Consider the following 23112-nt stretch of genomic DNA (forward strand, 5'->3'; position numbering starts at 1 on the left):
CTGTGCTTTATGAGCAAGGTGGAATTGAAGTAGCCCGAAGGAAATGTGAGATACGCCAAATTAGAGAAACTACCCCAAATGTTTATAGGGACTATTTGTGTTCAACCTGTGGCAGATATTGCTCTTGAAGGGTCGAGGGAAACTGTTCCCTCTACTGAAGCTGTGTTCCCTTTAAGATTATCACTAAACTGTGTTCCCTTTAAAATTAAATTGTGTCCCCTTTTTGATCTCAGAGATTAGGATCTCCCAGGCTCCAAAAGTCTAGAGAGAGGGCCCATCTTCCCCGATGAGAGAAGCAACATTATTCAAGGGCAAATCAACTCCCATTGATCTTTCTGAAATTCTAAATTCTCATTCAATTGAGAAATCCTGGTCTGATCACAGGCTGTCCCAGCCCCCCACCAAGCTACCCATATAACAAACTTCCTTCAGCTCAATTCCTTGCATAAGGCCTAAAGTAGCATGCTCAACTGCTAGGACTCTCTCTGCCCACTGAGAAGGCATTCTCTCAGCACCAAATTCCATTTCCCAATAGAACTCTGCCACTATAGAAGTCAGTCTCTTCACAAACTGGTTTCTATCCAACAATAAACTTTCATTTTGTAATTAATAATTTGGGAATAAGTGGATTCTTTCACTTTAAACCTGTGGCCGGCCAAAATCAACTATCTTATTGCCACTAACCTCATCACCATCTGGAATTGAGGGGATACAAACCTCTTCACTCTGATCAGCCATATTCAGATACTCTGTAACTTGACTCTAACAAAGTAATGTCATTTTGGTCCTCTTTGAGAATTAAGGACAATAACCAACCAGTTCTATATTTATGGTCCTACATGTGTGATGCATAATTATCATGCCATGATATCTTTTTTTAAGTGCGATTTTCCTCATTTTGGCCTACATTCCCTTACATACCCTATCTTGAAGTTATATCCCTTTCTTTCCTTTTTCTCTCTTCTTCAAAATTTAGTCTATCATGGATTTATTTGTTTCTTTTTCTTGGTATCAGGAATATTTGTGTATTTAACAGAATATCTTGTGTATTGAAACTTCAGAGCCACAATGAGCTATGAAGCTAAAACAAACCCACTGAATCTAGGAAGAGCAAGGCCCTCTCCCTGGGCCCTGCCATTCTTCCATGGTTCAAGTTCAAGAGACTGGGCAGGTAACTCAGTCTACTTGCATCTCTCTACTCCACTTATCATACTGTGAAAAAACCAATAGGCAGATTTCATTCCTGAGTACCTTACTGATTTATATTAAGGACTCTTCTTCCTTTCTGATCCAGATAATTAAATTAACCAGGAGCTACAGCTGGAGAAAAGTTGCTCTCATTTTCTTGAAATATTTTGGCAAATACAATTCATCCTTCCCCCTAATAAGCACATCTCCCTGATGTTTTTCAGTCAGTTAGGTCCAAAATGTATCATCTATCTTGTAGAGGAATGATTTTTACAGGAAAAGACAGAATCTTCTCACCTTTTTTCTTACACAGTAAGAAAATGTGCCAACAAATATTCCAATAAAACAGAGGAGACATGCAATTCCAATAGACAGCCATAAGATCATATGAAAGCAAGACTTTGATTCTAAATTGGAAAAAAAAATGAGACAAATGTTAGTGTTAGGAATGTAATTTTGAAAATCATTTTTCCTGTATTAAGAGAGCTCCTTAAGAGACTCAGAATATGCTTTTTAAACACTTGTGACACTCAATAAATGTAGAATAATATAAATATCAACTTAAGTTAACAACTTGGACAGCAAAAATTGCACATATACATATGTGTATATGTATGCATATATTTGTATATTTACAAATTTGTATACACACATACATATGGTCTGTGATTGGTAGATTAGCCTTCTCTACATCTACATAAAAGAGGTAACCAGGTAATGCAGTGAATAGTGTGAACTTGGAGTCAGAAGGACTTGAATTCAAATCTAGCCTCAGACATTTAGTATGTGAACCCAGACAAGTTATTTAATCCTGTTTGCCTTAGTGTCCTCATCTGTAAAATGAGCTGAAGAAAGAAATGGCAAACCATTTAATACCTTTGCAAGAAAACCCCAGATGAGGTCACAAAGAGTCAGACACCACTGAAAACCAGAAAAACAATATGAAAAAGTGAAGTGACTAAAACGACTGAAACAAGAGCAACAAATATCTGTGTAAGGAATAAGCATTGGATATGTCCAAAGTAATTTTTATCCACTCTATTTTGTTACTATGTCACATGCCATGTTATATTCTTATATTCCCTTTATTAGTAATAATTCTTAAGGAAAGGCAATGTGACAGTGTGAGTAGAGGGTGAACCTTTCAGTCAAGAAGTCCTCAATTCTAGTCTTAAGCTCCAACATATACTGGCTCATGGCCATGGACAGATCTCCTAAAATTTCAATCTAAACTCCAACACCCTCTAAGAATATATGTTGTGACGTATTTGCTGATTTGTATCAGTGTAGAATCAGAGTCAATTCCATTGCACTAAACTTTAGAGCTGACTGTGTACAAGGAACTGGGGAATCAAAGTTAAAAGTGAAGCAAGTCCTGGCTCCAAGGAGTTTAATGCTATTGGGAGGAAACAACATCTATAGGAATAAGTAGATGCTGAAATTTGAGGAGGGATTGAGAATTAATTACTGAGGAAATGTTTTGCCTAGAAGATGGTACTTATATACTAAGCAGGAAGGGAAATAAGGATTTTAAGAGATAAGGTAGTAATGGACTATGCGGTAGAGGTAAGGAGATTGTTATTATTAATAATTATTGTCATAATAATCTATATCATCATCATTATTCAAGAAAGGCAGTTATCAGAACTGGAATCTGAACCCAAGCTTCATAATTCCATATTCAACCCTTTTTCTACTAAACCACAGATAGTTCAGATAAACATTTTTTGAAGTTTCTGTCTATAACTTTAGGTTTTAGGTTTATGCTATCATCATTTCATGTGCAGTGATTATTTTCTTCATATTTTACTCAGTGGATTTTAAGTTCCTTGAAGCTTCTGTTTTAAATTTCTTAACCCCCAGCATCTAATATAGCACTTTGCACATAATAGGGACCAAAGAATTATATTTTGAATCATTATTGATTATTAGTTTTTAAGAACATGCTTTAAAAGGAATATGACATTAGGCAACTAAATGGCACAATGTAAAAAACATTAGAATCAGGAAGATTTGTGTTTAATCCTTGCCCCTAACTGTGTGACTCTGGGCAAGTCACTCCCACTCAGACTCAGTTTCATCATCTTTGAAAAGGGTATGATAATAGCACCTATCTTGGAGAGTTGTGTTGAGAGGGAAAAACAAAAAGGTTTGCAAACTGTAAAGAGCTAATAAATGTTAGCTACTTTTGGATTTTTTAATATCAATGAGTTAAAAATGTTTCTGTAACTTTTTAATAAAAACAAAATTTAAAGTTACCACCTTAAATTTTTCCATTAGAAAATAATTGAGACTTAGTGAAGCTAGAAGAATGCCAATACCAAAGGCATTTGACTTGTTGATTTATTTTATAATATTTAGCAAACTGCATGTGCACATGTCTCTAAGAAAATGGCTTTTTTCCCACTACTATTAGAGGAAATCTCCTTTTAAGCACAATAGAATTTGAAAGTTCTTTTACCATAGATATGTAAATAAGCTCCATTTGAAGTACTGTTCTGGAAAGGAGGAGGAAAACTAATATGCAGGCTACAGAAGTAATGATCAGTATGAGTGCTGTCCAAGTCGGTCAAGAAGAAAATTACACTTGTGTTGGAAAACTCGGGTTGACAAGATACCGACTCCTTGGTCATTTGAATAACATGCTTAAGCTTTTGGAGTTCACAGACTTTTTGCTTTCTAGTCGCTCTCATCAACTGCATTTTAAAGTCCCGGACGTTTTCAGGATAGTGGCAGGTCAATTTTAATCCTCCATTATGGAATTCAATCAACTTCAGCTGAACAGACACATTAAAATTCTCTGGGGGGAGGAAAAAAAAAAAACAACTATCGTTTTATGTTTAAAAAAAAACAAGTAGTATTTAATGTGCATGTATGTTTCTGAGTAATAATATAAGAATATAAGAATAATTACCTTTCACATCTTAGCTTAAGTTAGAACTTTATAAACCCGATAATAACAGCAAATTAGATCTCAGAAAACAAAAGTGAATGGCTATTGAAATCAGGGTAGTTTCTGTCAATTCATTATTTGAGGTTTCTTAATGGAAATCGACAAAAATGGCATGACTCCTAACAGTAAACAACAAATATTTATGTCTTTAGTTCTATTCCTAGTTCACCCCCTAATTTGGACTCATAGAATCTCACAAAATATCTTTGGTCATCTAGTCCTTCATATCTAGATAGGAATCAGCTTTACTTGGACAAGTGGTCATCATGTTCTACATGAAGACCTCACTGTCTAGTCAAGCCCATAATATGATGTCCCAAAAGTCTATATATATTAATGACCTAAACTGTTTCCCTCAAAACTAAAATGTAAAGACAAAAGAGGATAAATACATGAAAAATCTGAATAGGAAACTGTTAAAGTTGATGGTTGTATGTTAAATATCCTATTTGGCATAGAAAATCATTCTAAATTTGATGGAGAAAAAGGGACAGAGAAAGAGTGAATTAATTTACTCATAGCTATTCTGTCACTATGAGACTTTGAGTAATCTTTGACAAATTATTCCATTTCTCTAGGCTTCTATTTCCTTATCTATAAAATGAGAGTGATTGACTAAATGACTAAATTTCCACCTCTAAATCTTTGATTTGGTGCTCTACTTTGTTATTCACTTATCCCTAATAGGAAGAAGTCAACAACATTGACTCTTCCTAGCTCTCTTTTAGTTGTTTCTAGGTCAGTTGTTTGAACCACTGGGGATCTTGGAGGTGTCTGTGGTCCCAACCCTTATAGTCAGGAGGTAGAACAAGTAAATTACTAAAGATCTAAAATTTCTCACTAAAAAAAAAAAAAAAAAAAAAAAAAAAATTTTTTGAATCATTGCTCCAGTGATGAGGAAATCAAGTGCCCTCAGTCTATTTGCAGCATGGTACTTAGAAGAATCAATAAACATTTGAACAATTATAAGTTGACCAGTCAAAAAAGGAAAGATGTGATAATAGTACATAGTAAAAATATACTTCTAGAAGAACAAAATGTTCCAACCTAAATATGGGTAGAGATAATTATTTTTCAAAATCCATTCATTCTTTCACTAGAGACCCAAAAGATCAAAAAAGCTCATTTTCCAATATGAATGTCTGTGAACCAGGACATATGTATTGAGAAAATGGAGGAGGAAATGTAATTGAGAATGAAAGAATAATTAGTTCCATCATTCAGTCAACAAATAAATATTTACTATTTGTCAGGAATAGTAGGACTTTAGTGAATTCACTGCATGTTATATCTCCAGGCAGGTCTGAGTTCAAGAGTAGCCAAAGGAGGAAGATGTGATTTTCCTGACTAAGCTATAGAAATCTCAAGATTAAATAAAACTTGATACCTAGAATAGTTTTTATTCTTTGAGTCTTATAAAAAGTACAGTTCAAACACTTCTGACCTTTCTTTTTTTTTTTAAGAGCAATTCCTTGTTGAAAAAAAATCATCCAAAAGAAAATTATAAACAAGGTATGTCATATGTAAACTGGGAAATGGATTTTCATTTAAGGATTTGATGCGAGAGAGAGAGAGAGAGAGAGAGAGAGAGAGAGAGAGAGAGAGAGAGAGAGAGAGAGAGAGAAAGAGAGAGAGAGAGAAATAATGTTTTAAAATGTATGGTCTTAGGCATTTACAAAAAAAAAAGAAATGATTTGGGTTATGCATACCTAAATAAGTATAGCCCTCTTACTCAACATTAATTAGTTCTATGCAAATCTGAGGCTAAAGCAGTAATAATACAGGCTGACATTTTTATAACATTTTAAAGTGTTCAAGCCTTTTACATATATCGTATCATTTGATCTTTATAATATCCCTGTGAAATGTATTCTTGGAATTCGGGCATTGGCAGCTAAGGCAGAGGCAAAATAGACACAGGCACCTTTAGGGGTGACTGTTACCCCTAAAACACTCATCCAGAGATTCTAAAAGAAGTATCAGGATCTTCCCCTAATGCTGGTATTCATGACAGAAGTAGATGTTGCTCAGTTGGCCTATAGGTGATTAAGGAGAATTGTGGTGAACAGATTATAGGATTTGCTATCCTGACTGGGATAGAATTTTGTGATCATGCTGAGTTCAAGCAGTACATGTACCCTGGATACGAACAATGAATGGATGCATTTCTTGGTGGGAGTTGGGAATCAGTCCTTTCATCAGGGAGAATATATCACTGTTAAAAGTAAATCTAGTATATTTCTATGTAAACATACCCAGATGAAGACTCCTAGACAAGTTTAAGGGAATATGAATTTTCTGGCTTTTCTGGATACTCTAGAAAATTATGGGTACAGTATGTATATGTTGAGCCATCATAATTTAGAACTTCATCAATCCTTATTTAGATCATTCTCCTTATTGGTTTAGTGTCTCCTCTCTTCAATCTATCCACCTCACAGCTATGAATATATTCTTCCTACAAAATTCTTCCCACAAATGTGACAGGGAAATTCTATTTCCATTGGGTGGATTCCAATTACATCTAAATAAATGGCAACATCTTCAACTTGGTATTTGAAACCTCCCATAATGTGAATCTAACCGGCCTTTCCTAGTTTATTTCCTGTGAATCCTGAACTCATCACATCTCTTGCCTGCATGCAAGCACATAATACGCTTCTTCTCCATGCTATGGAAGTGAACCAAAGCCCAGACAATCCATTATAATCCATAACATGAATATAACAACATTTTTTTACCACCATGCTTTAGAATCTTTAGTTTCCTTTAAGACTCATCTACCACCTCCCCTGAAGTTTTTTCTAATATTTGTCTCTACCACCTCTTTGTCTCTGTCTCTCTCTGTGTCTCTGTCTCTGCATGTTTCCGTCTCTCTCCTTCCCTCCTTCTTCTCCTTTCCTTTTCCTCCCTCTTTTTCTTTTTCCATCCCTTTCATTCTATCTTCTTCCCACCATTTCTCCCCTCTAAATTCCTTTGCCCTCCCCTCTCTCTCCCTTTTCTTCCCTTTCTCTCCTTTTCGCCTTATTTCTCTTGCTCTTTCCTGCCCTCCCTGCCTCCTCTTAGTACTTCTTTGTATATGAATGTGTCATTTCTCCCAGTAGGGTGTAAGAGGGAGATGCATAAATGGGTTTCTTTTTTATCACTAGCTCTTATTTTATATCTTTTTATTTACAAAACATACGCATGGGTAATTTTTTCAATATTGACCCTTGCAAAACTTTCTGTTCCAAATTTTCCCTTCCTTCCCCCACCCCCTCCCCTAGATGGCAGGTAAATTGTAACTTAAAAAATTTTTTTTGCTAAGGGAGTTGGGGTTAAACGACTTGCCCAGGATCATACAGCTAGGAAGTGTTAAATGTCTAAAGGCAGATTTGAACTTGGGTCTTCCTGACTTCAGGGCTGGTGCTCTATCCACTGCACCATCTACCTGCCTCATCACTAGCTCTTAATGTTGTGCTTGGTATATAGTAGGTATCCATTGAGATTGAATTGATTTAAACAGTTTGTCTAATAATCTTAAATTCTGATCTTATATTATATGTTTGTGTGTATGTTGTGAGTGTGTTTCACTTTTTTCTTGCACAGGGTTGGATAAATCACCTCTCAACCTTTTTCAGAAAGTTCTTGTGGATGTCCTGATGACTTTAGAGTAGTAGCTAGAAATCACAAAGGAGCCTGAGAAGACAAGGAGCAGTAGACATTAATCACGCAGGGAGAAGCTATTTTAGTTGACCTTTGTCTAAAACAGATGTCAACAACTCTGTTCTACATTTGTGATCCAATTTGCCTTTAAAAATCTAACATAACCCTCCCTACCTAGTTACATTTGTAATCAATTATTTTTGCCTCAGACTTCTGGAAAGATCTAAAACCAATGGAAATCTTAACTTGACACTGATGCAGCCTCCCCCTTTAGGGGTAAAACAAACAAAAACTGTACTGAGTTTTTTTCAGCTTCTGATTTACCCTTAGACAGTGGATTGTGATTGCTATATATCTATCTGATAAGCTGCCTAGCCTCTGCCCCATTTTCCAGAACTATATCTATGTTTTATCTGGCTCACACATAGTGGGCTAGAATATAGTCCAAGAGGGTCAGGACATGACATGCAAGACTGAACCCTCAAAAGTAGAGGAACTCTCAAGTGACCCCATGGAGAGAAAAAGTTGTGTTAACAAAATTCTTTTCCTGTCCCAGTAGTCTTTTAATTCTTTTAATTACTAGGCTACTTCCATTCTACCCCCCCCAAAAAAAAAAAAAAAAAAAAAAAGGAAAAAGAGAAAACTAAACTGGATTTCCTTTTAAGCCTCAACCAAAACAGAAAAGGGAAAAAACCTGAAATATATTGCCTTGTGTCAAAAATGTGTGAAAAAGTATAATGGTATAATGTAGCCTAGCAAGTCCTGAATGTATTTCTTGGCTATTTCAAGTGTTATCAGTAATAATAATAATAATAATAATGCCAGAAGTATTCTGGAACCAATTCAAACTGCTTCTCTCAGATTAGTTTATTTTCAGCATGAACATTTATATCTTGGGAATCTGAAAAAGCTACAAATCAGGATTTTCTTTTTTTTTTTTTTTTTTTGCTGATTATCTGAATTTTTAAAAATTGATGGACAAAATGTTAAAAATACATATTAAACTTAAGTGTGTTCTGATATGATTTTTTTCCCTTTCAGAGAGCCAATTGTTAAGTATTTGCCACCATGTCCTTAACAATAGTTCATATTTTTACTATATTTTTCAGTTTATAAAGTTTTATATGTATATGTGTCTATACATGTATAGTTGTGTATTTCTATATCACTTGAGGCTTACATCTATCCTGTGATGAAAGTATTACAAATTTTTTATCCCAATACATGAGGAAACTGATTCACATGAGAACGTTACTTCCCCAAGTTGCTACTGTTAGAATTGAGACTTGAACTCAGATCTTACTGTAATTCAATATCCATTGATCTGCAATATTGTCCTTCTTTTTTGGTATGAGACATAGAAAAACTTTAAGGTATAACAACATTATGGAAATCCCAATGGACCAGGAGTTATTGAGCCTGGGATCCAAAGCCTCCTCTGTAAGAACGATCTATGTGAATTTAGATAAGCCATTTATTTATTATGCCTTTATGTTGATTTCCTTGGTCTCCTCATTTGTAAAATGAGGATAACTTTGAGAGTGCTTGGAGTTCAATCCTATCAAGATATTTGAAGGGGAGGAGCACACTTAAAAAGGAATAGTTATAAAGGGATTGAAGTGCCATGGCTAGGAGAAAGGTGTTGCAAATGCTGTTACACACCTCAATGGTAGTGAGGGAAAGTTGAGAAAATTAATTTTTGCTCATTTTAATCAATTAAAATCAAATAATTAAATTAAAATGTTTAACGTGTTAAAAGAAAGAAAGAAAGAAAGAAAGAAAGAAAGAAAGAAAGAAAGAAAGAAAGAAAGAAAGAAAGAAAGAAAGAAAGAAAGAAAGAAAGAAAGAAAGAAAGAAAGAAAGAAAGAAAACACATTGAATTTGGATTCAGAAGCCCTGCGTTCTAATGCTAGTCTGCCTGTGTGTGACTTGAGGCAGGTCATTCTATCTAACTTCGGCATTTGTGAAATGAGAAGATTGGACAAGATCCTTTCCAGTGATCCTATGATATAATCTGCCCTATTTTTCTCACCAAGTGGTAAGAATTTAAGGAAATGCTGTATTCTGTTTCAAATAAAGAGCAATTATATTGTGTGAAGTATCAGTAAATTAGTAAGTAGATGGAGGTGATAAGAACCCTCCTCCAGAATCAGATTCACTTCTTTTCTAATCCATAAATGTTTATAACTTTCTTTGAAAATATTCTTTTTCTGTTGTTCCTTTTGGAATCTGCTCAGTAATTCCAATTTCGATTGATATTTTTCCATCTGGTAAAGATCCATCTATGGCTACTGTTTTCCCTTTCTGCAGTTACAAAGATATTTCTTCCTTTTGATTTTTCTTGACCACTAAAAACCTCTGAAGGGCCTCAAGATTGATCTGGAGATAGTCATTTCACCTGGTCTTTTCCAAAGTCTATGATTTTAATACCTTGTTTTAGACCAAAAATACCTAAGAAGTCTTTCCAGCTTCTTTCTTGCCCCCATGCTGTTTTTGGCATGCTCACTTCAATCTCAAGTTTACCATAAGCATCATATTCTAGTATCCATAGTACTAGGCTGGATGAAAAGGAGGAACTTCCATTTTTGTCTCTTCTTACTGAAATTTAATTCAATAATAGCTTTAAAAATAAACTTCAGAAAGTTGTGCCTCAGTTCCTCTCTGACAGAAAGAATCAAAAACATTTTCTATGTGCCTCAAAGGAATGTCAAAGGCTCATAATTGGTCAGTTGTACATTTTTACCTCTCTGTATTTTCATCACATTTTAAAAACTAGTTTAACCCTTCTTTCATAAATATCAGACTTTAATGATTTCCAATGATTTGTTTATTTTTAACTATGAGTCTAAGGAAAGCTTGATCAACCAGATTAAATTACTCTTCATTCTAGAATTTGAGTATTTCTTTTTGGTAAGAATGAAGATTCGGGACATGACTTTGTTCTGCCTTTAGTTTATAAATTATATGTTCTCCTACTCTCTGTAGCTATTTTTGGCATGTATAAAACGTTGCTAAAGAGAGTTAGCCCTTTATAAATAAAGCATGTAATGTAATGGCAAATAGCATAAAAATAACCAGGAAAAAGACTGGGATTTATTAGCCTTTAAAGCTTTGAATGTAATTTTTTTCTTAATCCCACTTTTTGTTTTTTCTTATGCTCTCCTGCCTCTTCTTTTTCTTTTTTCTTTATCTGCTTGTTTTCCTCTATCCTTAGTCTATAGTTCTTCCCCTTATGTTAATATATACACATCCTTCTTTAATATCTTGTCTTAGTTATCCTTACTAATATACAATCTATGATACCAAAACTTAAATATGTTTCAATTATACTTGAACATTTGATACTGCTTTCCACATAGACTAATTCAAACTTATTTCCTAACATAACTTATGCCTTCCTAAACCCTAGCCTCCACTCTTTATCGTCTTTGTTCTTAGTCTTGCATTACTGATTTATGCTGGAGAAAGTCACATAACTATGACTACTGATATGATCATTTTACATATCTTTTATTTTTATATTATTTAATTTCAACTTGGCTGTCACAGCTGTATGGCAATTTTTTTATTCTTCCTCATTGATTCATTATCATACTCTTCCTCTCTCTACAAATATCTTCTATATTCCACCCTAATTCTTCCCTCTCAGAAGAGCACCCCAGCTCCTATTTTATTAAGAAATGATGTCTTCCATCTTGATCTTCCTCTTCAGTACTACTTCAGACTTTAAAATCCTGAACATAATTTATTGCTTTTTCTTTTTTTAATGTTTAAATAACTTAGGGAAAAAGATGGCCCTTCTTTTTACTGAAGTCTCTTCTTATCTTCTCAATATCATCTCTTCCCACACTTATCTTCTCAATATCATCTCTTCCCACACTCATTTTCTCTGGGAGCTTGCCCACCTTAAATATGCTTTCTCCCTCCCTCCTCCTCTCTCTCCCTCCCTCCTTCCCTCTCTTTCTCCCTCCCTCCCTCCCTTCCTTCTCCTCCTCCTTCTCCTCCTCCTCCTCCTCCTCCTCCTCCTCCTTCTTCTCTCTCTCTCTCTCTCTCTCTCTTTCTCTTTTTCTTTCTTTCTTTCTTTTCTTTCTTTCTTTCTTTCTTTCTTTCTTTCTTTCTTTCTTTCTTTCTTTTCTTTTTTCTTTCTTTCTATTAGAATTAAGTGATTTGCCCAGGGTCATGCAGTTAGGGAGTTTTGTGTCTGAGGCCAGATTTGATCTCAGGTCCTCCTGACTTCAGGGCTGGTGTTCTATTTACTGTGCCACCTAGCTGCCCCACATGCTTTCTTTTTCATCTGAAACTTCTCATATATTGATTTCTTTCTTGTTACCTACAAGCTATGCATTTTTTAAAAAAATCATTTACTCTTTTTACTTTCATAGCCTAGTTCCTTGGAAATGTTATCTATACTAATTGGCTCTTACCTCACACTCACTTTTCAATCCTCTACAATTTTTTTGTGACCTTACTTTTTTACTGAAATAATTTTTCCAATAAATTGCCAATGAACCAATGACATTTGTTCAATATTTATTCTTTTTAACTTCTCTACACTTTTTGACACTCTCAATCATTCTCTCCTTTTTTGGCTTCTAAGACACTACTCTCTCTCTCCTGATTCTCTTCCTATATTCTTGGCCATTCCTCATACTTTTTTGTCATGAATCATTTCTGCGATTTTATACACACATGTTCTCTGAATCTCTGAAGGCTTTGGCTGTCTTGTCTTATCTGTCTGTCTCTCCATCTCTGTCTCTGTATATGTATCTTTCTATCTCTGCAGTCTCTCTCTCTCTCTCTTCTCTCTCTCTCTCTCTCTCTCTCTCTCTCTCACTCTCTTCCTTTTTTTCTCTGCTCCTCCTCTTCCTTCTCCTCTCCTTCTTCTTTCTATTTCTCTGTGTGTGTGTCTCTCTTTATCTCTCTGTCTCTGTGTCTCTCAACTCTCCCCTGTCTCTCTTCTCTCTGTTGCCTTTCTCCTCTCCTCTCTTTCTTTAGATGGATAGATGGATAGATAAACAGACAGAAGGATAGATAGGTAGGTAGGTAGGTAAGTAGATAGATTACTATTATAAATGTAACTCTGGCATGTAACTAACATGCACTTGCATTCAGGAAGGCCCAAATTCAAATTCTGCCTCAGATACTTAATAGCTATATGACTACAGGCATAACATTTAACTTTGATGAGTATTGATTTCCTTATCTATAAAGTCGGGATAATCATAGTGCTTATTATACTGGGTTGCTATGAGGGCCAAATGAGATACCATATGTAAAGCACTTTGTAAACCTTAAAGTACTACATCAATACTATCATTATTATTCTTTCTCTTATTTATTTATTATTTAATGTTGTTATTTATTTATTATTATTCTATCTCTTTCTTGGTGATTTTATCAGCTCCTGTTGTTAATGAAAATTTTAATGCAGATGATTCAAAAATCTATATATTAAGTCCTAATCTCTCTCTTTTAAAAAATTGAAATGAGAAGTAGTTTGGAGTACTGTCCTTGGACTTGAGAAAAATCTGGATGGCCATTCCACCTCTGATCATTAGCCATGTTATTTATATTATTTAATCTCCTAGTGGTCCAGGTAATTCTATAAGATATAAATTTTAGTACAGTTGTTGGTCTTTATTGGTAGAGAGAATTTTCTCACCAGCATATCACCACACCAATGAAATGTTATTCTACACTATCCTCTCTCTTGAACTCCATTTTCAAATTAGCAGCTCCCTTTGGGATATCCCCTTCTCAATGCTTTATCAGCATTTCAAATTCAGCATATCCAAAATCCATCTCTAACACTTACCTTGTGATATCTTTAAAAAGGGAAATAATAACACTTGCCTCACAGAGTTGTTTTTGGAATCTGATGATATAATATATTTGAAATGTTTAGTATAATATGAAGTAATATATAAATATCAGCTACAAATAATTCATTACATTTCATTTTGTTGCTACCTAAACACCTTCCTTCAAACTTTTTTATTTATTGACAAAGCCACCATATTTCCAGCTATCCATTCAGTCTGAGGTTTATAACCTTAAACTTATCTTTGACTCTTTCTTTTATTCACAAATACTCAAAATTTAGGCAACAAAAAAAGATTAAAAGTCTTAATGCAAGAGATAGATTTCACTTCTGAGGTAATGCTGAGATTTAGTGGAATGAAACCCATGTCTAAATGTAGTTCTGTAAGCCTATATAATATAGTGTCTTTTCAGATTTTGAAAAGATATAGGTTATGAGATAAAGATAGAGGCAATGGGAGTTTTTGACAGGAAGATTTTCATGACACAAAGAATTTATCCCCAGTAAATAGATTGCCTAGTATCTTGTTTCTTAGATATTCATTTTTAGAAATTCTTAGATATTCATTTGCTTAAGAGGAAACTTGAATTAAAAAAATAATAAAAGGAAGATTAAGAACCATTTGGTTATTATTGGGTATAAGATTTTGAGAAATGTGCTGAATGCTCATGTTAAATTAAAATGAGGATTCTCATTGGGGGAATACAGCCTTGACCCAGAAATAGGATTTTGAAAATTAGCCACTGAAGCCATATCTTTCCACATGGCCCCTACTACCTGGGAACAACCCCAGCTGAAAAAGGGTACAATCCAGCATAAGAATAAAGCAGTCACATAGTAACAGTGACACAGTCACACAGAATATAGTCACATAGTAACAGTGAAGCAACCCAACCAGCAAAGATGCTAGACCTTGTGAAAGGCAAACTCAGCCTAACATTAGAAAGACTCATCCTAGAAGCAAGACAACTGTACAGAATCATCCATCCAGCACAGATACCATGCACAGCAGTGAACTTGATGAGGGCAGTTCAAGAGAAAGAAAAGAAATCAAGGTCCTGTAGTTCCAGACTTCTAAGTTTAGTGCCACCTCTGTTCCTCATTATCATGATAATAAGTTGATATACACTCATGATAATGAATAAGTTGACACTCTCCCTGAAAAGGTGCTGATAGGAGAGTTCATTTCAAGTCTATGGGAGAAATAGTTTATAATATTTGTTTTTCTTATTCTATTTAACTTAAAAATCTCCCTTAAAAGTTAAGTCTACTGGTTGAATGTTAATTAGGAGCATATCAATGGGGTCTCAGAAGCTACAGTGTTATGATTCTGACTACTTACTAAGGTTGCCCCAGCAAACACAGAAGTAATAGTTGTCTCCCTTTTGGAGTCCTAACCTACAAGTGTGAATATGAGTTAGGGTTCTACATGCTTAATCCTATTCCAAAGAAGCAGAATAAATAACAGGTTCAAGAAGAGGGAAGGGAGGAGAAAAAGACATTGTATATTAAGAAGAAGTATTCAAATGAAGAAATATAGTAAACAGATAAGGTAAGGTATAGAAGCGTGGAGGAAAGCATTTGAATTAATGAAGGATGTTTAAATGAGAGCATACTTCAGACTACCTAGACAAAAAGAAGAAATAAATGAAGAGATCAGGAACAAATTACCAATGCAGCAATGAGGCACAATATAATAGTAATGGAGGATTTCAATTATCCATAAAACTGCTCAATGTCTTTTTCTGCCAAAAACAAAGTAGTCGTAGATTAACTATTTTAGGGATGATTTTATGTATTAAAAGATGGATGAGTCAACAAGGGGAAGTTCTATTCTGTGCCCGAGTAGTGAATTTGATAAGTTTGTTGAATTGAATTGAACAAGCAATCAGTGCTATCCTTATATGTGCTATTTGGTGTATAGTTGCTCCAGAATTTTTTAAAAAGATAAATACAACTTAGAGGAAAGATAACATGCACACAAATAACTAACTACAAAATGATGTCTCAATGTAAAAGAGCGAGAGAATCACGTGAACAATTATCAAGCTTGACTTGAATTCCTAGAAAAATTCTGTTATTAAAGAAAAGGTTACTAAACATTGAGAAAAGGAAATGGTGATCATAAAAAGTAAGTATGGCTTTATCATCAAGAGATCATGCCATACTAGTTATTTTTGGACAATTACTTAACTAGATGATTAGAGAAATGTTATAGACTTGCCTAGATTTCAGCAAGCTATTTAAGGAAGGTGCTTCCATTATCTTTGAGGACATGATGGACTGATGTAGACTAGATGATAGAATAATTCAATGGATTTAAATCTGGTTGAATTATTGTTTATAAAGGATAGTCATTATAAGGTTGAATTCAAGTTCGAGGGAAGTATCCCAAGAATCTGTGTTTGGTCCCATGCCATTTAACTTTTTAGAACAATTACTTGAAATTATGATATATTAATTTAATAGAATGTTTTCTATAAGAAATGAAAAACAGGCTGATTTCAGAAAAACCTGGAAAGACTTGCATGAATTGACATTACATGAAGTGAATAGAACCAAGAAAACATTATACACAGCAGAAACAACATTGTGTAATGAACAACAGCAATGGTCTTGACTCTTTTCAAAAATTAAGTGATCCAAGACAATTCCAATAGACTTTTTTGGAATAACTTTTTTTTTTTTTTGCTGAAGCAATTGGGATTAAATGACTCCTCCAGGGTCACACAGCTAAGAAGTGTTAAGTGTCTGAGGCCATATTTGAACTCAGATTCTCCTAACGTCAGGGCTGGTGCTCTATCCACTGCACCACCTAGTTGCTCCTAGTTTTTTATTTTCAAAATGCATGCAAATAAAGTTTTCAACACTCACTCTTGCAAAATCTTAAGTTCCAATTTTTTCTCTCTCCCTGCCCTGTAATCCCCTCCCCTAGATTCCCAAGAAATCCAATATAGGTTAATGAGTAATTCTTCCAAACATATTTCCACATTTATCATGATGCACACAAAAAAATCAGATCAAAAACATGAGAAAGAAAAAATGTAAGTAAACAACAACAACAAAGGTGAAATACTAAGTTGTATTCCAAAATTCAGTTCCCATAATTCTCTTTCTGGATGCAGATGGTTCTCTCCATCACATTTATTGGAACAATTTCAATAGACTTATATGGAGGGAGCAATAGGCATCTAGGGAGAGAACTGTGGAGACTGAATGTGGATCCAAGTCTAGTACTTTCATTTGTTGTTGTTGTTGTTTGTTTGCTTGCTTGGTTTTTTCTCATGGTTATTTTTTTTCACCTTTTAATCTGATTTTTCTTGTGCAGCATGATGGATATGGAAATACATTTGGAAGAGTCGCATATGTTTAACCTATATTGGATTGCTTGCTATCTATGGGAAGGGTTGGGAGGGAGAGGAAGGGAGAGAGATTTGGAGCACAGAGTTTTGCAGGGATGAGTGTTGAAAGTTGTCTTTGTGTGTATCTGGAAAAATAAAAAAAAAACTATTAAAAGCAATTATTTGGATGAAGATACAATTATCAGATTTATAGAAATGATTATCAGAAAAGAGTTAATACATAAGTCAAGATCCCAAAACATCCTGATAGACTAATACATTAGACCAACTCTAACAAAATGAAGTTTAATAACAAAATGAGTTCCAAAAATCCATTTGAAGAGTAAAATCTAGAGAAAATGTGGCTATGTAAGTTAAAAGTGATAGCGATGTTTTTAGTGCATTCAAAGCTTCATATGGCAAACAAAAAACCTTATGTACTTGTAAAGGCATGACATTTAGAATATGGGGAAGTGATAGACCCACTGTCTTTTACCATAGCCAGATTACATCTAGACTGTTGTGTTCAGCCAAGAATATCATTTTAGGAAGGTGCTTCCATTATCTTTGAGGACATGATGGACTGATGTAGACTAGATGATAGAATAATTCAATGGATTTAAATCTGGTTGAATTATTGTTTATAAAGGATAGTCATTATAAGGTTGAATTCAAGTTCGAGGGAAGTATCCCAAGAATCTGTGTTTGGTCCCATGCCATTTAACTTTTTAGAACAATTACTTGAAATTATGATATATTAATTTAATAGAATGTTTTCTATAAGAAATGAAAAACAGGCTGATTTCAGAAAAACCTGGAAAGACTTGCATGAACTGATATTACATGAAGTGAATAGAACCAAGAAAACATTATACACAGCAGAAACAACATTGTGTAATGAACAACAGCAATGGTCTTGACTCTTTTCAAAAATTAAGTGATCCAAGACAATTCCAATAGACTTTTTTGGAATAACTTTTTTTTTTTTTTTTTGCTGAAGCAATTGGGATTAAATGACTCCTCTAGGGTCACACAGCTAAGAAGTGTTAAGTGTCTGAGGCCATATTTGAACTCAGATTCTCCTAACGTCAGGGCTGGTGCTCTATCCACTGCACCACCTAGCTGCTCCTAGTTTTTTATTTTCAAAATGCATGCAAATAAAGTTTTCAACACTCACTCTTGCAAAATCTTAAGTTCCAATTTTTTCTCTCTCCCTGCCCTGTAATCCCCTCCCCTAGATTCCCAAGAAATCCAATATAGGTTAATGAGTAATTCTTCCAAACATATTTCCACATTTATCATGATGCACACAAAAAAATCAGATCAAAAACATGAGAAAGAAAAAATGTAAGTAAACAACAACAAAGGTGAAATACTAAGTTGTATTCCAAAATTCAGTTCCCATAATTCTCTTTCTGGATGCAGATGGTTCTCTCCATCACATTTATTGGAACAATTTCAATAGACTTATATGGAGGGAGCAATAGGCATCTAGGGAGAGAACTGTGGAGACTGAATGTGAATCCAAGTCTAGTACTTTCATTTGTTGTTGTTGTTTGCTTGCTTGGTTTTTTCTCATAGTTATTTTTTTTCACCTTTTAATCTGATTTTTCTTGTGCAGCATGATGGATATGGAAATACATTTGGAAGAGTCGCATATGTTTAACCTATATTGGATTGCTTGCTATCTATGGGAAGGGTTGGCGGGGAGAGGAAGGGAGAGAGATTTGGAGCACAGAGTTTTGCAGGGATGAGTGTTGAAAGCTGTCTTTGTGTGTATCTGGAAAATAAAAAAAAAACTATTAAAAGCAATTATTTGGATGAAGATACAATTATCAGATTTATAGAAATGATTATCAGAAAAGAGTTAATACATAAGTCAAGATCCCAAAACATCCTGATAGACTAATACATTAGACCAACTCTAACAAAATGAAGTTTAATAACAAAATGAGTTCCAAAAATCCATTTGAAGAGTAAAATCTAGAGAAAATGTGGCTATGTAAGTTAAAAGTGATAGCGATGTTTTTAGTGCATTCAAAGCTTCATATGGCAAACAAAAAACCTTATGTACTTGTAAAGGCATGACATTTAGAATATGGGGAAGTGATAGACCCACTGTCTTTTACCATAGCCAGATTACATCTAGACTGTTGTGTTCAGCCAAGAATATCATTTTAGGAAGGAATTCATTTACAAACTGAAGAAACTATAGAACCCAACCAGTAAATCCAATCTCCTCATAAAGATAAGGCACAGAGAAATTAAGTAATTTGTCCAAAGTGATACACAGCTTGTATCTCAGACAAGATTTAAAATCAGATCTTCTAAGTCCAATGTCCTGTGTTTCATATTATTCTGCTTCCATCTTTTCTTCTCTTGTCCTAATTCTTTCTCTTGGTGATCTCCTCAACTTCTATGACATCAATTGCCATTTCTATTCAGATGACTTCCAAATCCATATAGTCAGTCCTAATTTCTTTCCTGAATTCCAGTTCTGCGTTGCCAACAGTGTGCTGAGTATCTCCACTTGGACATCTACATACTAGGCATTTCAAATGTGTCCAAAAATGGAATTCATTAGATTTTCCCCCAAAACTCATATCTCTTCCAATTTTTTCTGTTTCTGAAAATATTACTACTGTAATTAACAATTTCTCATATTTGTCATATCTAATCAATTGCCAAGTCAATTGGTCCATAAGCATTTATTCAGTATCTACCATACTACGTATCAAGTACTGTGCAAAGCTGTGGATAGCTTTGTGCAGACACAAAGAAAGGCACTACATAGTACCTGTTCTCAATGAGCTCACAATATAATGGGGATGACAATGGAAAAGAAACTATTTACAAATTAGGTATATACTGAATTGATAAGAGGGAAGATATCAGGCAAGGCTCATGGTGGAAAGTGGGATTTTAGTTGATATAGAAGGAAGTCAGGTAATCTAGGAGGCAGGAATGATGAGGGAGAGCATCATAGGCATAAGAGGAAAGCCCATGAAAATGCCCAAAATTGACAGAAGGAATGTATTTAGGTCCTGATTAATGTAAATAAAGATTCCCCTGAAATGGTTAAATAGATTTAAATTCACTTTTTAAAATTACGTTTCCACAAAAGTTAATCACAAGATTTCAAGATTCTATTCTTGGAATTGTGCTAGAATTGGAAATAGAAGGATAAAAACATAACAGTCCCTGCCTCAAAGAATATTCTAAGATTTTAGAATCTGTAAAATGGGAACTCAACACAATTCAATTGAACAAGGATTATTCATGATCTCTTTATTTCTAAACCATTGGCTATTTCTCAGATCTCTTTCTTCTTGACCTCCCTACAGAGCTTTTGTTAATTTCCTCAATGCTTCATCCACCTTATTTTGTTTATGTCTTGTATTTGCTCTGTGATTGTATTGTATGCATTCAGTAGAAGAATAACTCCATGAAGATAGAAACTTTTATCTTTGTGTCCCCAGTGCTTACCATATACACAATAAGATATTAAAGTGGAAGAGGAAAATTGATTGATTTTTAAAAAAAATCTTTAAGAAAAATTTATTTGCTTGGGAAGGCTCCTTAAATAGCTATATTATATAATGAAATGGAACAAGGGCATTCTCCAAAATAAAACAGACTGACTTAACTTCTTTCTACTTACAAAATTCTTTGCAAGCAAAAGCATTCTTCATTTTTGCACTGATGGTGGGACCTTCAGAGAAGCACATATTCAGGATAAAATTATTGATAAGAACAAGTAACAGATAATTAATTAGAACAAGAACTTATCAATTGGTAAGTACATTGAGAACACATGATTTTATTGACATAAATATTCCTTCAAGAATGCAGAATCTGCATGCCTTCCACATCAATATACAAATATATATTAAGTGCTTATTGTGTGCTAGGCACTGTGCTAATATTAGGAATACAAGTAGAAAGATGGACAAAATCTCCATTCTCAATAACCATTCCCGATAAGTGATATATGATTATGACTTTCTGGCTGCTGCTCTGGGCCCGGGCATTTCTGAATTTAGCTTGGATTGTTCTCATATATACCCAGTTCAACATTAGGCTAAAAGAGGGGACATTTTAGAGGGAGCTTATAGGTTATTAGTACATCTTTCAGAAATCCCAGGTTATCTCCTTACCACGATAAGGTACCAAGTTAGGACTTGAGTGGAAGTGTTTAATACTTCTGTGGGTGGGGGAAATTATTTAACTTCACAAGTATGTATTGTGAGGGAAAAGAAATGAAAAAGACCTTCCTATAAAAGCTGTTTTGCTTTGCGGTAATGGAAAAAAAAATCCCACAGGTGTTCAACTCAGGTGGCCAGAGCATCAAAATAAATTATTTGCAGACTTATGCTGTGATGTCAGTCACTACTTTGTGGTTTCTTTGAATGACTGTTTTACCAGAAAGATATCATGAGATTAAATAAACTGGCTTTTCTACCTAGTAGTCAGAGTTAAGACTGGAATATGAAGAGAGTATGAACTGTATCCATCACATTCAACCAATTGCATTCAAGAATTTCATGAGTATTAGGATTTTGTATCATAAACGTGAAGGTATTGATAAAAGTCTCAGGAAGACCCAAGGCAAGATGGCTGCTCATTCAACCACCAGATTCCCCGTCTTCCCCCCCAAAAAAAGGGCCTAGTGCACAAACAGAGCTGGTAGGAGTGTAGTAGTAAATTCCTTCAACAGTTCAATTCCTTCATGATTATTCTTCTAAACAAATAATTTAGTCTGAAAAACATTAGACTTCTAATCAAATGTACATTCAAGCTCTGATTCAGTTATTTATAAACTAGCAATATGACTTTGAGTATATAGAATACTGAATCTGGAGGCAGGAGCTCTGGATTCAAATTCTGCCTCTTTTGCTATTTATGTTACATTAATAGATTATTTCCCCACTCTTGTTTCTTGCTGAGGAAATGAGAGAGTTGATCTAAATTAGAGAGGTTTAACTTTTTTGACTATGTGTTATGGACTGCTTTGGGAGTCTGGCAAAGTCTTTTGGACTCCTTTCCAAAATAAATTGTTGTTGTTGTTGAAGAAAATATCAAACTTCAATTAGAGGTTAATGAATATAAACTTATAATTTTTTTTCATCCATATGTCCTGATGATTACCTATGGACCCTTTTTAAAGAATATCTCATCTAAATGATCTTTAAGACTTTTTTTGAGTTCTGACATTCTGTGATTCCATGATGAAGTGGTAAAGGAAGCAATCCTTTTTCCCCTGTACACATGATAAATACTTGTCCTCTAGTACCAAGGAGAAAACATAGTTAATTGATTCCCCAAAGAGTCTGCAGTTACCAAAATATCCAAGTTATTAGTGGCTGTCATTTTGAGGGGTGTCATTTCTACTAGAAACAGATGGCAATTTTGAAAAGCGTTGGCTGGTGAATTAAGCAGAAAGTTGGGTAAAACCAGACCCTACTTTTTCACTACCAGAAATCTGGTACAGGAACACTTCAGCAGAATATAGGTATGAAGGCATCTGTTTAAGCTCTGTTCTCAAGGGTTACTTAGTGAGCAGGCAATTCAGACCTTTTGAGAGTCTCCAAAACTAGAATACCTAATTAGCAGCACCAGACAGACTTTGTCACGTGAGAGAGGCAATCTTTTGGGTTGATAAATCTCAAGAACTAAAAAACTACTAAGTTACCTCAAATCTTTTATCTTGTTTTTAGTTACATAATACTAACACAATGGAAGTAAGTTTTATCTTCTGTGAAAATTCTTTAGACATTTGTTTTACTTCCCCTTCTATTCTTCTATATATGTGGACTGTTTAAATTATCTGTGTAGCCTCAGTGTCTCTTGCACAGTCCCTTCTTCATATAACGTAGTTAATAACTATGAATTAAATAATATTTTATACATGTATATGTATTTGCATACATGCATGCACAGAAAAATGTATATATACACACAAGAACTTCATTTCCTTAATTCTTAATACAGAACTCTACAGGTGCTGTCTATTCCTTTGATCTAGTTTCAAAAAAGAGAGAGCTTTTCAGTATGGGTTTCTAACAATTTGTTTTCAAACTGCTTAGGATAGAAGGGAAATGAAGGTTGGTGAAGACAGAAGGAGAATTGTCAGTTTCTAAAATAAAAATAACATCAAAAGATAT

The 23112-nt window shown here is 34.4% G+C and overlaps 1 protein-coding gene across 1 annotated transcript in view; it reads right to left on the reverse strand.

Annotated features, from left to right (window-relative positions):
• The window catches only part of ICOS (inducible T cell costimulator), a 37933-nt gene that overhangs the window by 5559 nt on the left and 9262 nt on the right, over positions 1 to 23112 (reverse strand). Inside the window, exons 2-3 of the mRNA XM_051983754.1 lie at positions 3650 to 3988; positions 1486 to 1595 (exon numbers count right to left, since the gene is read on the reverse strand). Of these exons, the coding sequence (XP_051839714.1) occupies positions 1486 to 1595; positions 3650 to 3988 (449 nt within the window). The remainder of the gene's footprint in view (positions 1 to 1485; positions 1596 to 3649; positions 3989 to 23112) is intronic.

Source organism: Antechinus flavipes, chromosome 3 (genome assembly GCF_016432865.1).
Source record: "Antechinus flavipes isolate AdamAnt ecotype Samford, QLD, Australia chromosome 3, AdamAnt_v2, whole genome shotgun sequence".
Classification (NCBI taxonomy): domain Eukaryota; kingdom Metazoa; phylum Chordata; class Mammalia; order Dasyuromorphia; family Dasyuridae; genus Antechinus; species Antechinus flavipes.